An 18,350-nucleotide genomic window follows, 5' to 3' on the forward strand; every position below is an offset into this window, starting at 1 on the left:
GCTATACACTTGAGCAGCTCCGTACGCTGGTAGTCCAGGCACTCAGAGAAATTGCCTGCATACAGTCACTTAAAAAAAAACCACTGCACTGTATTCTTTATCCTATATAGGGCTGATTGAAGGTATAAACGGCTTGAAGTTAGTTATCTGAACCTGGAAAAAATCCTAATTGAAAACTGAATGGTTATACTGCTGTTGGAAAATTATCCCACTGTGTACAGAAGGCACTCTGTGGCAGGGTGGTGAAAGTTTAGGTATTTCAAACACTTGAAATCTTGGCAGCTTGAACTAAAGAATATTTACATTATGTAAAACTTTTTCTGATGCCTTTTATTCATGTGTCTGTAGCTTGTGGCTCAATCCATAAAAGCTTTTCTATCTTCCCAACCCAATAAAATTTTAAAATGTTCATGTGGACAGAAGAGCAGGCCCAAGAAGAGGATGTTCATAAAGACATAACTTCTATTCCTTGTTATTAGCTGTCTCTGAAACACATGGAAAAATTAATTTAGCGATTCATTGAAGGTACAACTTGATATTCACAACATCTCACAGAATTCAAAGTGAAAGTTCCCTGGAAGCATCACAGGATGAAGGGAGTATCTGTTCTTCTCCCAGATCTGTAAGAATGTTCTGTGTCGACCTGAAATGACCACAAGCAGCCACTGGCTCTGCTTCCTCTTGCCCCATCATGTTCATACAGTCTTCCTCTCACAGACATTAACATCACCTCTGTATTATGCTGCAACAGTCTCATGCTCCTCCCCACCCTGCTGCCTTTTCTCTTAACTTTTGAAATCACTAGATCCTTTCAGTCATATCTGACATAGAGGCAGGCATCTCATGGACATTAAATCTTAAATAAGGACAAGAGACATAGGGCATAAATTCAAGTAACTGAGTATTAAATATAAGAAAATATTTTCTTTTTTTTTTCTCTAAGGACAATTGACTGATGAGAATTGACTGCCCACAATTTATGGAATCTCCGTCCTTGGGGATTCAAAACTCAACAGGACAACCTGTTACAGCTGACCTTGCTTTGAGCAGGACTAGACAAGCTTCAGAGGCACCTTTCTGCCTTAGCCATTCCGTGACCAAGTATGGCTGGGGAACCAGCTCCTGAAACTACTGATGTTAACCAGCAGCAGCTGAGAAGTTCTGAGGCTCACTGGCTTCCTTGATAGCTAAAAAAAAAGTGGCCAAGGGGATGATTGGCTGAAATCACAGTGTCAGACCACCCAAACTCAAAGTACTTCTTTCCCAGCCAGAAGATGCTGCAAGGATAGATTGGGAACATGAGAACATGGCACCTCCTCATAGTGAATAATGGTGTTCCATGAGGGTGGGAAGGTGGGAAATTTGCATGGGAATCAAGTTGAGTGACAGACATCCAACTGCAGTGACTGACTGTGACAAAGACAGTTAATTAGCATGAAGATGGCTAATGTAGCATGAAAAATAACCAACTACCTTTAATGGTTTTGAATTTTTTTAATTCACTGAGCATTCGTTCAGAGATGGATTGCAGCCACCTTTAGAGCAATATTTTTTTGCACTAGGAAAAGCTCATATCCTCTTAGCTGTACCCTCTCAGAGGCAAGGCTCTGAATGGTTTTGATGTCTCTCAAAATAAGAATTTTTTCATTCCCTTAAGCCATTCTGTTTCCCTGCCCAGAATCTTGTTTTAGTTCTTCAATATCCTTTCAAGATGAAAGAATTGCTCCCTTACACAACAGCATCCCAGGTTTAAATGGTCACTATTCCATTCTTAACATTGTTTTCTCCTCTTGCCCGCAGCCATTCTCTGAGCTGTGTGCATCAATGCATTCCTATCATCTGAAATGCATTACAGACACAGAAGCAGGGCTGCTTTTTCTGCTTCCCTACAAAACTGTTGAGGAGAATATTGTCAAAGCAGGAAAACGCAGAAAGTATTTCAATAAAGCTGTAATTATCACATGATGAAATTTCTGGATTCTGGAAGTATTCAAGGCCAGGTTGGATGGTGCCCTGAGCAACCTGATCTAATGGCAGGAGGGCTGGAACTAGATGATCTTTAAGGTCCCTTCCAATACAAGCCTTTCTATGATTCTCTTCAGGAGCAGGAAGCTGTTCTTTAAACTGTTCTTTGATTCTCCCAGAATCAAGTGCTTTGCTGAACTCAGCACAGAGAGATAATTCTTTGCAAAAGCATATGGGCAAGACATTAAAAATGTGATTGAATAGAATTGTTTTGACTTCATAAGCAAAGCTATATGGCATAAATCTAAAAATTCTGCAAAAGCACACTTGTCAGTGGCCAACACCTGCTTGTCCCCACAGGCTAGCTTAATAAGTAGCAGTATAAAGGGGAGCAACTGCCAAACATGAAAATTAAAGGGAGGTGAGTAATTTTTTTTGTTTTATCACTGTTGATCTAATTTTACTTGAGTAATCACAAAGTCATAAAGGCACTTATACTTTGACCAAACTGCTGGACCATCACCCTACTGGTCTTCCAGGCTGCAGTGCTTGTGCTGAAAAACATTTTCCTTAGTCTTGCAGCACAAGTGGAACAAGCCGGCTTGCTGCTGGGAGCTCAAAGCTGACGTATTCTAGCATATACTGGTGTATGCTAGCATTGGGAAGGAACCAAAAACTTCTCATCCCAGGTGCAAGAGCTTCATTTGGAAGTCATGAAAGGCACTGGTGTAAGGTGTCTACTACCCTTTCTGCTAAAGCTGTCCTCAATTACAGAAATACTCACTATCCCGGAGAGATTTTGAGCATAGCTACAAATGGTGGTTAGGAGAGAGGGGAGAGGGGAAAGATGGTTTCATCATGCAATAAGTTCAACAGGGGAAGAGAAGAGGTGCCTGTGTTGCCTGCTCATCCCTTTTCACATTTCAGCAATACCACAGGGTAATCTGTGGTGGTGGAATCACCATCCCTGAAAGTGTTTAAAAAACATGTGGATGTAGAACTTAAGGACGTGGTTTACTGGTGGACCTGGCAGTGATGGGTCAACAGTTGGACTCAATGATCTTAGAAGTATTTTCCAACTTAAATAATTCTATTATTCTAATTCTGTCTTCTGGGGCATGTAATCACCTTATGTGATGGACTTGAGTGTGGGATTCTTAGTGAACGTGGAGGAAGAAAAAGAAATAACTTTTGCAGAAAGACTGTGTTGACAGAATTGTGACCATAATTTCAAAGTCTGCCAGAGGGATAATCCCATCTCCTCGAATTTTTCTCTTCACTGGTGTGATGAATTTTCAAAGGCACTTTATTTGGCCTCTGACTTTTTCTTCCCACCATGTGACTACATTTGTTGTGCAATGTGCTTTCACTGCAGCACCACACTGCTGATTCCAACTGATACGAAGAACGAGGGGATCTAAAATGACTGACATAGAATGGAAATCACAAAGCAGCTTTAAGGCTTAGCTCACAAAAAGAAGCCTGCAAATAATAATGAGCAGAGTCATGATTTTAACACAGGTTTTTATTTTCCAAGACTGCATGTCACAGTCTAGCATACTCTCCAAATCTGGATAATTTATCTCTGGTAAGGCTCATGTATTGTATAAAGATGACCCATGTAAAAAGCATGACTTCCAATTGATTGCTTCCAAAAATGTCTCTTAATGTAAACAAAAGTATTTATGATGCTCTCGTGTTAAAATGCAGAAAGCAGCTGCCTGCTGGTAGGGGAATGACAAGAAGTGCTCATTAAGGACAATACAGTATTTTCTGTCTCCTAAACAATAACCCATGTGGTCCTTCCCTCCTCTGTCAACGTACCCATCTCTGTCGCTGCTGCACTATCCACAGCTTCTCCTGTTTCTTCTTTTGTTTCAGGCCCTCCACTTACTGTCTCACTGAGCAGCTCAGTTTCCACCTGTTCTCCCGTCTCACCTGGGAATGGTAACCATGGAGATCAAATTAGCATCCACTGAGAAAAGCACCAAGCGCCCCAGCTCCTTTCTGTAAACCTAATTTTGCTTTGTCAGCTCTCCAATGCCCCTTACCAAGGTACCCCTGAATGAATCCATAGACAACAAAGAGGATGATCCCATCCAGCTATATGCATGCCTCATGCCCATGAAGTTCTCCTTATGCTTTCACAAAATCCCCTTGATGCTATATCCAAAAGACATCATGAGTACTATTTCTGTTCAAATTATTTTTCCTGGATTTTATTTTATATATGTGCAGTTTTATTTGCAATTGGAACAAAATGGATATAGAAAACATGGTAATGTGCCAGTTTGGTTGAATTTGTGCTTTCCCTGGGAAGTTGGTCCCTGATTCATTTCCTCACACAGCTGTGGAAGAATAAAGGAAAGTGAAACAAATGCTAAGTATCCTGTGCACCATAGCATAAAAATGTAAAGACTCTTCATCATATACCTCGTGGAAAGAGAATGCACACAAGTTAAGATATTACATCTAGCTTGGAAGTAATAGGAGCAAAACTCTTTTTCCTAAAGTCTTCACACTTCATTTGGTGCTCAAAGCCCCATGACTCATCTTCAGCCAAACAGTCAACTGTAAATGTGTTTGCACAGACATGAGGTGGCAGAGCAATGTTCAGTGTGTGCTGCTCTGCCTTCAGCATTCTGCCCTGAGGCTTAGAAATCGTGATTAATGAGTTTGCAACTGGGCAAGACTGTGTGTTTAACAGGTGAGCATCCTGTCATTTACTCATTACATAAAATGAGGCTGTATGCCTGAGGATAGATGCCCATGTTATGTAGAGGAAACTTCAAAATTCTTTTGTGGAGAGACACAGGAGAGGACAAAGTAAGTCAACCACCCTGCTCAGCTACTGGAATGCAAAGAGTGAGATTTATACAGCCAGTTCAGAGACATGCAGAGCAAAGCCACAGGATTAGTGGAAGCGTGTGTAACTGGTTCTGGACTTCACACAGACCAGTCCTTCTCCTGCACCTTGCATTTCTTCAAGGCAAATGTGGAGTGAGGAAGGCTGCTGATACCATGTTTCCTTGCAAAGAAATGTTCCTCTTTGTGCTTCGCCTGCTTGTTCCCTGAAAAAAAGCTCCCCCAGGATGTATCTGACTCCTTACCAAGCTACTTTGTACAATTCAAGAGAAATTCGACTCCTCCTGTGAAGTGTTCACCTTTTGCATGTGCAGTCCATGCAGCTGGGCACCAACCCAAAGATGAGCATAGCCTACAATTTTCAGGAACAAGCACATCTCCCACTAAAGGTCCCTCTCACTGCACATGGAAATATCTGCCATCTCAGACACCACTGCCTCCTCATGCAGCCTTCCTCCACCGCTAGTCATCTCCAGACATTTTTTGAAAACCCAGCCCAATGTCCCTCTGCTACTACTTCTATTTAGCTTGTCTAGTAGCCAAGGCTCTAGGACAGACTGGATATGCCAGGCATACATCAGAGATGCTTTTTCTTACACATCCAGGCAGCCTCCAACTTTATGTGCCCAGGGAGAGTTGCTTTATAATTAATACATGTGACTAAGTAACGGAGCTTTGGGCTCTGCAAATATTAAGGAATGTGTCTGAGCTATACAGAGACACAATGTTTTAAATGAGGGGTACGGTGGGGCATTTTACCTGCTAAGAACAAAAAGGACATGAAATGAAGTAGCAGAGATAATGACTGGAAATGCTGATTAAATTTATTACAGCTTGGACTTGTAAATCTGAGGCTTCCTCACCCACATTCTTCTACGCTCCACATAGTACAGGCTTCCAGGACCAAATTCTGACTCCAGAAGCTCTTGTGAGGCTCTTAGTAAAGTCAAAAGTACCCACACAGATGTCTCTGGAGGCAAAATTCGGTCTCCTGAATTTATGAAAGTACAAATATTACCCTCAATGAGGTGGTCCTCTTCAGTAATATGTACTTTATCCATGACTTCCACTACAGAGCTGTCACTGCCCTCTACCAGCCCACTGTCCTCAGCTGGTCCTGGTGATGGTGCCCCAACATCTTCTGGTGCTGCAGGTGAAGGCCCATTGCCCTCCTCTCTCCACACAGAAGGCAGCTCAGAGCTTTCCTCTGCTCCTGCAGGCAGGGGCTCGGTGCCCTCCGGCTCCTCCCTTTTAGTGACTGAATCGGTTTTCTCCTCAACATCCAGAATCATGGCTGCAGCCTCCTCTCCTGGCAGATGCTCTCCTAGGTTTGTCTCCTCAGAGGCAAGGCTCACATCCTCTTCTGGGTCCAACTGTGTTTGGTCAGCTATGGTTTCATGATTGTCTGCAGTCAAGGTGTTTGCACCTGATGATGCTTTTAGTTGCAGAAGGGCAAAGAAAGAAAAAAGAGAATTGGTGAGTAGTAAGCTCAATGAAAATTAAACCCACAGTGAACCACATAAGCACTACCTGTCAAAGAGCTCCCTCCTGGCTAGGAACATACCCTCTCACAGGTGTGCTGCACATATCCACAAATATCCCATAGAAGATGGTGCTGCTCTTACACTAAAAGGAAGTTTTCATTTGAAGCATATAATATATTTTTATATGAAGAGAGCCGACCTGTTTACAGGTCACTGTCCTATTACATTTTGCCTTATATATCTGAAGTGTGCAGGTGGTTTGCAGGTGACGGGACACTATGCAAGGAAGCACCTTATCCTGCCCCAAACCAAGCACAGGATCAATGTGATGAGTGTGAGGGAGCTCTGGTCTGGGCTGCACGTGGAAAAATTCTGGTGGTGCCTCCAAGTGGGCTCAATGAAAAACCCTGAGAATGTTCTCATTCTGAAGGACGAGCAGTGCCCACTTCTTAAAACAAAAACTGATTTGTCTGTCTTTTTCAATACCAAACTACTAGAGTATGCTCTGTCTAATAAAAAAATCAATAACAGGAAGCCTAAACAAATTAACTTCCACTTCTTTCATCTTTCATCAACTTATTGGCCAGTAAAGCAATGGGTTTTGGCAGAAAAGAATTATGAATAAAGAACTGACAAAATTACTCTGACAGGTATTTAAGTATGAAAGTTGAAGACTCAAAATGAGTTATACCTACCTATCAGACTGATTTAATAATGTTCTGATTAAATTCAATTTGACAAGAGCTTGCTGTTAACCTTCTTCAAAGGAATGCCAGGATGAAAACCCTAGTAATCATGTATGAAATGTTTATATAATAATTACACAACTGGAAAAATGTTATTTTCTGAGAAAATTATGATTGCTTTGTCAAAGCCAGTAAGCAGAATCATATGATACTGTTCACAGATGAACACATCTATGCGTGATCATACAGACATAGATGAACAGCAAAAAAATGTAATACCTCCTGCTCTTAAAACAGCTGCTTGAATACTGCTGCTTTAAAATAACTTCACAGCTCTTTTGAGGCATTCAAACAAAACACCTTGCCAGCAAGTGTCACCTAGTCAGCATGTGCCTAGAGAAACAGGGAAGGATAGCTAAGCAGGAAGAAGAGCAAGAACTGGGAATCTGGACTGTCAAGATGGACAGAAAGCAACTTTGACTACAACATAGATAAAATCTCATTTGTCCCAAGATCTGTAAACCCATCCAAGTTCCAACCATGCCCTCCAAATCCACATAGATATGGCTATTTATAACACAACTTGAACAACAGGAGATAAGTTCAGCTACGCATGTTAGACCACAGAGCCCCCAAAGGGCAGCACCAGCCCCTGACAGCTGCCAAGGGACAGGGAAAGGACAGATGGTCCCAACCCACGGGGCTGAGCTTCAGTCCATCAGTGGACATTCCTCTGTCAACCTGCCCAAGCCCTTTTTTAATCCATTTACTCTCAGCCTCCCCCATGACCAGTGGCAATGAGAGCTGCAGCCCACTTATACCCCCTGCAAAACACATTCTGGCTGGTTTTAAGCCTGATGCAAGTGATTTCATTGAGTGACAGTTCTTGTGTTACAAGAAACAGCAAATATATTTCCCCTGATTACCTTCTCTTGATCTCTATCACACCTCGTCTTCCAGGCACTCATTTTCCTAACATGAAGCTCAAGGTGAAACAGATACCCAATTGAAATAACAGCAAGTAAATCTTAACCTAAAGCTACTCTAAGCAGTGATTAAAAAAAAGCAATGTATGCTCAGAGACCAGAGACTTAATCTTTTCACATTCTTATTTTTCATCTCTTTGGACACTTCTAAACGCCTTCACCTTGCTTGGTGTCAGGAGCATTTAAAACTTATGGACAGAAATAAATGAGCCATTCAAATTAGAACGTTTTCAATTGTTGTTAGCAGTAAAAAAAACAAACCTCAGACCTGTTATTACTGGGAATCTCCTGCAGCTTCTATAAATATCAGCCTTGTAACTTCCAGCTAGCCTTCTCTTCATCAAGATGTTTTATATAAATTGGATTTATAAAATACTGCCATGCAACATGAGATCTGCACTGCTGGAAACCCTGGAAGCATTCCTCTGCTCTCATCTGAAATGCAAAGAATTCCCTAATACGGAAAAAAAAAAATCCTCACAGTAATCTATTCAATACCTTTATCCCCCAGAAGAATGAACCTCATGTGGCAATCAACATTCCTAGGATTCTGGCTAGTTTTGTTTTATTTTAAAATTTATAATTTTTATTTTCCCTGCTGTAGATAATTTCGGCTGGAAAAACAATGACAAATACAGTGAATTTAAGTGGGTCATGGCAACAGTATTTTTCCCTTTGCCTTCTTTCTTTCCTTTTGGAAAAGCCTCAGATTTTTGTTTTTATTAAATACATTAAATAAAATTAATTTTATTTTAAATACATTTATACATTAAATGTACATTTCCCCACACTAACATCTTCGGATAAGTTTTTTTTTCAAATTGTCCTTTCTTATTAAACTAGATTTAAAATTATTAACATATCTGGCTGGTAACTGCCCAATTAATGGAGATCTTTCATCTGTAATTACAAACTGCACTTCATCCTTAACATGACATTAACTTACATATTTATTACATTTCATAACCTATCCTGACATGAACAGGTGTCTAGACAGAATTGTTAGAATACTCAAAATAAATTACTTCAGTTATTTCCCTGAGCCCTTCAGTGTTCCTGTGCGAACATCTTTCAGTGGAGGACAGAAAGGCAGAGGAATTGGTACATTGACCAGGTGAACAAGACAGCAGGCACAGGATAAAGAGATTTCTGCTGGGTACTTTCAGCTGGGCTCCTCAGTTTGCAAATGTATGTTGGCTCTGTAGTGGCACCGACAACACTCACCCCATACAACCTGCTATGGTCTCTGCAGTCACAAGCCACAGCATTGCCAGACAACATATGGAAAATAAACCCATATAGAAAACATGGATACTGCAGCCAAAATAACAGCAAGTACTTATAACGCGAGAATATAAGAAAGAAATGCAGCAAAATTAAGTGCAAACAGCATTTATGTATATGCCTTCAGGAAGTATGTTTCTCGAGAAGCCAATATCTGTAACTGTAGCATGCAGGCTCATATGAAAACGTTTCCAAACCATCCTTGGAGCAAATAGCTAAGTGTGATGAATAGGGAAACAAAGTTTTATTTTATTTCGACTGAATAGCAAGGATATTCTTATGCAACATTCTACAAATACACCTTGCACACAAAATTAGTCTGCTGTGACTTGAGCCAGTCAAAGCCACAGGAGCATTGCCGGTGCTGCAAACGGTGTCGGGGGTGGATTTTGTCAAAAACCAGGAAGGATAGTGGGGTCAGGTATTGCTAGTTCGCTATTCTTTCAAAGGGGGGGGAAGGCACTGGGTTGAATAGGTACTACACGAAACGGCCAACAGCAGGACCTGTCTGGAAATTAAAAACCAAACAAACAAACAAGCTGGCCGAAAGGAGCGGAAGGGGACTTAGGCATTCATTCACAAGAAACAGCAGTTTCGAAGCATCGCTCACGGAGCGCAGTTCCATCCACAGCTCAGGCAGAATTGAAAGCCGGGAGAAGCCCGACGGGCTCCTGCCCCGCGGGGTTTCTGCGGGTCGCGCACCCGCGGCTGGACGGGACGGGACCACCCCGCGGCTGAGAGCACCGTGGCCTCCCACCCTCAGCACCCGCTTGCACCCCCCGGCCCAGCTCATCCCGGTCCAGCTCACCCCGGCCCGGCTCACCCCGCGGCGGCGGCGGCTCCTGGGGGCGGCTGCGAGCGCTGCTGGAGCAGCCCATGGCGGGGCGGGCGGCGCTGCAGCCGCTCCCGACGGGACCGGGGCGAGTGAGGAGCGGCTGGAGGGGAGTCGGGCATCATCGACCGACGGAGCGGGGGGGCGGCCCCGGCGATGGAGCCTTAAAACACACCCACCCCCGCGGTTCAGCCCGGGCCACCGCCGCGGTCGTCCCTGCCCCGGGGGCGGATTTCAGCGCCGTGTGCGGGTGCCAGAAGGTGTGAGTGGCAGCAGCCGAGGAGGGGGGACTGCAGGTCCGTGTGCCCCGTGAGTTTAACCCTGGGGCTGTGTACGTAAACCTCACGAGCAAGCTTCGCCCCAGGTTGGTATCGAGGAGACCCATAATTCCGGGTAAGAGGGTCCGGGTCTGGAGGGGGATATCAGATAGATTTGAAGGCCATGCTGATGTTTGGGGGGCCGTGACTGTGGCTGAGCTTATGAACCTGACACAGAGGGTGTGGGGTTTCTGTAGGGAACCCCAATCCGGACCAGCAGAGAGGAGCAGCAGGACTGGGTTATCTGCACTTAAGGTGTATGTGGTAGAGGCGTGCCGGGGGTGTGTGCTCGTACACACACAGGGACCTCAGCGTCCCCACCGGCCCTCCCTACAAACGGGAACAGGAGTGGATGCATTCGTGGTACAGGAGAGGGAGACCTCTGGGGTCTCAGCAACTGGAAGGCAAGAAAGAACCCCTGGGCTGGAGATTCCTCTGGATTCAGCAGCTACCTACAACATCCTTACCATGAGCCTTAAAGATAAAATAAAGATAACATGATTTTTATACTTGCATGTAGGCAAATCAGCAGATGTCCAGGAAAGTCCAGGTGGCCTGAAAAGTTTCCAGAGAGTAAGAATGAAGAATGTTTGCCACACATTTTCTTGCATAAGCAATTATTGCACCCAACACATGTTTCATTATGTCCTTCAAATTTAGACTAATCACCCATTCTTCTAAATGAACATTTTTTATCCATCCAGAAACTTGTCCAGACAAATCATATTGTCTTTGGACATTTGTCCAGAGTGTGCAATGTCCCACAGCCAAGATGGAGCAGTAGCAATCACTCCAATAACTTCTGCAATAACCTCTACTTCCTCTGTTTAAGTTAATTTTCAGGACCCTTTTTAAAAATAACAGAAAAAATCCTGTAGGCTATATGGATTTCTCCATGGCTATACATAAGATTTTAATCAGACACTTGGTGGTGAAATGCTGGTAACTTTAGCATCAGCAAAGTATTTAAGGGTATTTAAGGGCAAAAGCAGAAGTGCAACAAAGGGCTTAGCAACTTAAAAATTAGTTTCAGAAATATTTAATATTCATGCTGCTGGTGTAAAATCCTGAGTGTGCTTTGGTGGGAATGAGGGAATGAGTTCCCTATACAGCACATGTGGGTTCCCTGCACAGCACAAATGAAGATGCCCAGGCACCTCACTGCTCTGCTGCCACAGGTAGGAAAGTAGAAGTACCTGTGACTTGAAGGAGTACTGACAGCTGAGGAAGCTACCTGGAGGCAGCACATACGAAAGGAAGGGATGGCAAACATATCTGATTTCCCACTTTTCTTCTATGATCTTTCAGAGAATAAAGGAAGGAGGATGGGCCACCTGGACGGACTCATTGAGCACTGGAGACTGAGGGAAAGCTACATTCAATTCCTACTCTTGCTTGAGGAGCTTTGTACCTGCTTCCCTCCGTGTCCTAGCCAAAGGGTAAGCTGTGCAGAGTGCACCTACTATCCATCTAACTTAAATAGCGGAGAAAGGCATCCAAGATTTATGAGGCCAGAGGGAACACATGTGGGGGCATGTATTGGCAGCCACAGGCTCACCGAGGGAACCAAGGTGGGTCTGTACTTCACGTTCCTTAAACAGGCCTTGGACAAAATACAGAAATAGGAATGAAAACCCAAATGCCATTTGGGAGGTGACTCCCAGAATCACTAAATAATGATTTCATGGTCTTCTTTCCTCCTCCCATGAGTGAAGGAAAAGTTGCACGTTTTCAGCAGGAAGAGTCCAACAGAGCCAGTGCTGGAGCTGATATGGGTGGGGCTGTGGCAGGACAAGGCTGCACCTCAGTGTATCAGCTGTTTTGCTACATACCAGGACAGGCTTGGACAATGTGTGCCCTCTGCAGAGTATTCATCACAAACACATTCCTGGAGGATAACTACATGCTGCTCTGCAGCTGCCTCTGTGCCACTGTCCTACCTTTTGGGAGCACAAAATTGTACAGAGCTTGTACAGAGTCCCAAAGAAACTACTGCAAGTGATCCAGTGGCTGCAGTATGATGTTGGGAGATGAAAATTCTTGGTAGCCTTCCCATCTATTTTCCTGAGCAAGGCACCTCTCCACAGGCTCCCTGCCTTCTCTAATCTGAACCACCCTGGTACTGCCCCAAATGAAGGCAGTACAAAAGTAGCTAAAACCCCCCCCTTTAACAGCAAATAAACTAAACAATCATCTCAAATTAGTTAGTTTTTACAAAGGAAAACTATTTTAGTCAGGAATATAAATTGGGAAATTAAAATTAAATGTAAACTGTGAGTGTTCAGGGATAGCTATTTCTCCAGCAGTAAAGCATCAAATACCTATGACCTCTTATATACAAGCAGCAGTACACTTCCAAAAGCAAATTTCCAAGGCCCTGGCAATTTTTAGGTTCCCCAGGCCAGTACTCCATGATCAAACTTGTTGCACTCATTGCAGACTCACTAGCTATTGAAAATTTTGAGTACTATTCCTGCTGCAGCTATTAAATTTATTATCTATTTTCTGATAGTCCCAAATCCTGGGACTTCCCAAATCACAGTGACTTTTCATAACATTATGTTAATCATGAGTTTTCTTCTTTGTGATTTCTTTTCTCAGCTCTCTGGCTATTCTGTACAGAAAGACCAGCACCTAACCAGGCAATAAAGTATTCTAAAATGTTTATTGTGTCAGATAATTCAGGCCAAATGTTCCACTGATCCAAATTTGTGTAGCTCCATTGAAGGCTTTTCTGTGATGCTAAGAACTGCCTTCTGAAATGGCTGTTTTGTTTTGCATGGGATGCAATGACCTGGAAACTTACCTCCTAGGACACACCTTGTAATTTCCTGGAAAGGAGGCAACCTGAAGATTTTCTTATCAAATTAGTCGCTATGTTTAGATATCCACACCTATGAATTTCTGCACAATGTGGCTCTTAGAAAATGCAGTATCTTGTTGTACTGGCACTGTATTTAAGCTGGCTACACATCTAGGTATCCAAATGTATGTGTTTATATATGTATATGTTTATGTATGTGCATACACACACACTTCTAAGCATGCTTTCACTGGCTGAAAATCTACCCAAGTTGTGCAGATATCCAGGTATTCACAATAGATTGTATTTAACCTCAAGATTTTCCCTGTTCCCTAATGAGATAGCCTTTCAGCACTTGACCCATTTTCCTACTCAACTCCTTTCTTTCCTTCCTTCCTTTCTCATTTTAAAGCTGATGCAAGGGTGGCCAAGGAGAGGTTTGCATACAGATGTGTTGGACCTGTGCCTTACTGGGATTTCGAATTCCCAGCAATCTGAAATGAGCTGCATTTGTCTGCCTGACAATACAGGGGATAGTTCGGTGCATGACCCTGTGAAAACCAGATGAACATGTTTGCATTCACTGTAAATGTGATGATTATCAGAGAACACAGTCTGTCACTTTTAATAGCTCTGATGTGCAAAAGTAGAAAATAATGGCTGCAGGTGTTCACACAATGTGGTTGCATAATGTGCAGAGACTTGACCAGACTATAAATCTAAGAAAAAGCAGGATTGTATTTTTGCATATTTACATCCTATCAAAATAGTATGTTCTATTCATACTGGTAAAATAAAGATATAGGCCTAGCTTTTCAAAAGATTGGTCTTCTTTTTTGAATTGAACGTCATCTTTCAGGGTTAGCGTGTGACTTCTGGCACCTGAAGGGCAGCTGTAGATCTGTTGTCCTCCTTTCAGCACCTTTAGCAGATCAAAAGCCCCCCCCCCTCCACTGTCACATCACACAACATTTCCTTGAACTTTGCTGGCAACGGGTTACTGCTTCAGGGACCTGGCAGCTCTGTCAAGGAACTCTACCCGTTGTCTGCTGACGATCAGGGAAGGGGGCTAAGCAGGGGTACAGCTTCAGATGTTCCTCTACATCTCTGGCTGTCAGAGTGATCCCCACTTTCTCACAAGGTCAGCAGTGCTGCCACTTCAGCTTTATGAAGATCTCAGAAGTTCAGAGAATTTAACAGAATGATCCACCCCAGGCTGTGCCATAGGGTGCCTGTGTACTGCTCATTTTTCAGACTTCAGAATGATTTTTTCTCATTCTCCTTTTCTCTTTTTCCTTTCCAACCTTTTCTCTCAGTTAACTATACACCACTGCTCTCCAGACTGAATTAAGTTATCTCCCTCTCCATTGGAAACCCTGTTCCTGCTCTCTTACTAGGTAAGCACAGACTAAGGCCAGGGTGGGAGAAGCAGTAGGGGAGGAGGAGTGGCTTCGCTTTCCCTAAGTACTCTCCATTCCCTGCATGCTCATCTTCACTGACAAACTGAGCACCAGCCTGCAGAGCCCCTTGGCTGGAGTAATACCTGACTCCACCAGAGAAGATCTCCCTGGCTGAACATGGTGGGACAGGCAGGAGGGCTGGATGAGACCACAGTGTCTGCTCTTAGTGCTGGGAGAAGTAACACTGGTTTTCCTGAGGTTTCCAGTTGCTCCCTGGATCTTTCCATCGTGAGACTTGTTTGTCGTAGATAGAGACATTGTCTACTTCTTCCCTCCCTTTCTTCTATTTCTGATGTATCACAGCCTCATTGTAGAGGGGAGCTCTGCATTCCTTGCTGAGGGTGCCTGGGTACCAAACTCTGCCTGACGTGCTTTCCCCCTTTCTTTGCTTCTCAAACAGCTGCACTGTCAATGCCCATCTGCTCCCAGCTGTTGATTTTTAACAAAAAAGTGTCAGTATAATACTGTTTAAGGAATTTTGGTGGAGCCAAAGCCTTTTTTTTCTTCTAGTGTTGTTTTCATCTGACTTGGACTTGCCCTTTGCCTTTATAAAGGACATTTTATGGACCACAGACCCCCAGGAAAGGCCTTCACAGCCACAGAAGGGAGATTTTGGGAATGAGAGACAATAGTGCCCATCCCTGCGTGTATTCCCACCCCCTCTGCCAATCCTTATTTCACCCTGATTTAGGGACAGAATTTGGGGTCCAGTGACCAAAGTGTCTGTCAGAAATTTCTTTTGGAAATGCAGAGTTTTTTAAAAAGCACATCACTGGAAAGAACTAGTTATATAAAGTGCTAAGGAAAGTACTGCCTTCTCTCCTAATCTGAGCAAAGGTTGCAAGGGTACCCTGGGAAACAGCTCCCTCTCCCGGAGCCGTGCATGACTCCCGCATCTTGCAAGGTATAAAACATGGAATAGTCGAAAGGAATGGCACCGAGGACTTCATGAAGCCCACAGAACTTTATATTCCCTTGCCAGTAATTTCAACAGGCAAAAAAAATTAATGTTTCACCAGACCACAACCAACCGGGTAAAAGTATAAAGAATTAAAAGCAAAGTCACAGTTTGACAGTAGGAATAACAGCAATGCAGCTGAGTGCTGGAGCACAGGGATGAAGAGGAACAGAAAAGAAAGAGCCATAGAAAGGAGTTTTCAGCTGCCAAAGAAAAGTTTGAAGCATACTTCAAAATTTATTTAATTATGCTCTCTAAAGGGATGGAAATTATTTTGTTTCAGTAAGAGAAATTAGACTATAGAGACACATCAAAACGTAACATTATTACAGTACTATTTATATACTATATATATCATTTATGTGCTTAATATATAAATTATTCCCAGAGAACTTTATCATTAGAGATGGACCAATGTCTGAGTTTTACCTGGGGTATTTAAGCTCCACTTAAGTTTGGTGACATTTTTTCCAACCTAGCTTTATCTCATCTTTATCTCAGCATAAATAGCTTAGGTATTAATCTACGTGCTTAAACTGATCTGTCAAAACCTAAGGTTGTTACCCAGAAAAAAATGTTTGGGATGAGGGTTTGCATTTTGACCAAAGGCTGCCTGTCAGTGAGGTTATCCTGTTGGAAATATTTTGGTAAGGTGTGTGATCATAGACCAGAAAAAAGTTAGCATGGAGGTAAGCATGAAGTAGAAAAGCACAACAGCATATTGCAATGAATGATTTGCCTTATTTGAAATAAGGTCTATTAATATAAGCATACTAGAATGACTGAATACAACATGTTTGGGCTTGGCTTTTTAGTTTTTTGTTACATATCCTGTATCAGCAAAGGCATCAAACTTGCTAAAGCCAACAAGCACAGCACTCTCCCGTGCTTGTGCTAACCCAGGCGAGTCTAGAAAAGCTCTTCTGCTATGTAATTTCATGAGAAAATGTATACACCGGGGTGCCTTTCTGGTGTGGTGTGTCTTCAGAGCACGAAGTCACATCAGCAGCAGACTTGCTGTCCTGTGGGTGGATCCCCAGGCCTTCTTTTGGGGACATCACAGGAAATCCCCGAAACTCTCACCCTGAAGTCCCACACTGCTCATCCCTGCAATGCCAAGTTGAGCTCGTGCTCTCTGTGCCTCTCTGCCCAGCCAGGCTGGACAATACTGTGGGATGGACTACAATTGTCCTCGGATCAAAAAGGGGAACCTCATGTAACGGCCATGTTCACAGCCAGCATGTCTGTGCTCAAACAGACAGTTTTCAAGCTGGTGGTTTCCAGAGGGCACAGGGGCAGGAGGAGGTTTCCCTGCACTGTGACTCCAGCACAGGCAAGGACTGAGCTGCTCAGTGTGGGAAAAGAACATTGCACAGTTGGTGGGAGAGCAGACCCATTGCCCTGGCAAACCCCAGAGGTACACTGAGGGTGCCCAGTGCTGAACCTGAGCTTAGTGGCTTGCCATGCTTGAAACTCACGTGACTGTGCAGCTCAGGGGTGTATCCCATTGGGACAGGCTGCTGATTACTGCAGAACTAGGGGCAGGCAGGGGCTGCCAGGCCTGGCAGAAGGCAGGCAGTGCTGCTTTACCAAGGCAATGCTCAGTGCTTACAGCAGGGACATGCAGTCAGACCACCATGTGTGTCCCCTGAGCCTTGTGATACCCAAGAGATTTATTTTCTCCATCCCATAAGTTTCCACATCAACTCTCTATCAGAAGTGACAGTCCCCAAGGGGACTGTCTACTCTGTTCCCATGAGACTCCACCTGGAGTACTGCATCCAGCACAGGATGGACAGTGACATTTTGGAGCAAGTCCAGAGGAGGCCACCAAGGTGATTAGAGGAATTGAGCACCTCTCCTATGAGAATTGGGATTGTTTAGCCTGGAGAAGGCCTAGGGGTAACCTAATTATGGCCTTCCAGCGCCTGAAGGGAGCCCACAAGAGAGATGGAGAGGGACTTTTTACAAGTGGCAGAACAAGGATGAAAGGCTTCAAACAGGAGAGTAGGATTAGACCAGATATTGGGAGGAAGCTCTTTACTGTGAGGGTGGTGAGGCACTGGAATAGGTTGTGTTCCTGTTCTGACTTTTTCATTTTCAGACTTGTGTAGTCTTTAGAGAAATCTTTGCTCCACAACTTGCCTTGATTTCCTGTTAAAATATTGTACTGTAGGATGTGCTAATTATCTGTTTCTACAGGCTAGTTGAAAGTTAGTTATCGTACTCAAATGGCAAGATACTACTGAAAATATTTTCAAGAGTTTGCACAGGCCAGGCTGGCAGGATGCTGCTCTGTGATGCCTGACTGTGCTCTCTGTAGGCCAACATCCAGGTGAGGTAACAAGCTGCATAACACTGCACACAGTTGTGAAGGAGCGTGCCTTTAAATATATTCCCTGAAAGGGCCAAACAAGCACCTTTGGAATAGGAACCTTTCGAATAGGTGCATCCAGAGCAGCTGTGGATGTTCCATTCCTGAAAGTGCTCAAGCCCAGGCTGGGTGGAGCTCTGAACAACTTTGTCTAGTACAAGGTGTCCCTGCCCATGGCAGAGGAGTTGGAACGAGATGATCTTTGAGGTCCCCTCCAACCCAGGCCATTCTATGACTCCGTGATTCTAGGATGGAAAGCTCGGGCCCCTGGGACTCTCCCTGCGAGGGGCTTCCCTCATCAGCGTCCGAAGCTCCCCCGAGGCTGTGACGGTAAAG

General features: G+C 43.8%; 1 protein-coding gene across 1 annotated transcript; it reads right to left on the reverse strand.

The window, feature by feature from the left end:
- Nucleotides 1–382: 382 nt before the first annotated feature.
- ERICH5 (glutamate rich 5) lies at nucleotides 383–10,148 on the reverse strand. Its single transcript, XM_018074614.1, has 4 exons — nucleotides 10,028–10,148; nucleotides 5,849–6,265; nucleotides 3,790–3,903; nucleotides 383–485 (listed from the first exon to the last, which is right to left on the reverse strand). The coding sequence occupies exons 1-4, from the start codon at nucleotides 10,146–10,148 to the stop codon at nucleotides 463–465; spliced, it is 675 nt and encodes a 224-aa protein (XP_017930103.1). The 3' UTR covers nucleotides 383–462.
- Nucleotides 10,149–18,350: the final 8,202 nt, after the last annotated feature.

This window comes from Manacus vitellinus, unplaced genomic scaffold (genome assembly GCF_001715985.3).
Source record: "Manacus vitellinus isolate BGI_N305 unplaced genomic scaffold, ASM171598v3 scaffold_1_pilon, whole genome shotgun sequence".
Classification (NCBI taxonomy): domain Eukaryota; kingdom Metazoa; phylum Chordata; class Aves; order Passeriformes; family Pipridae; genus Manacus; species Manacus vitellinus.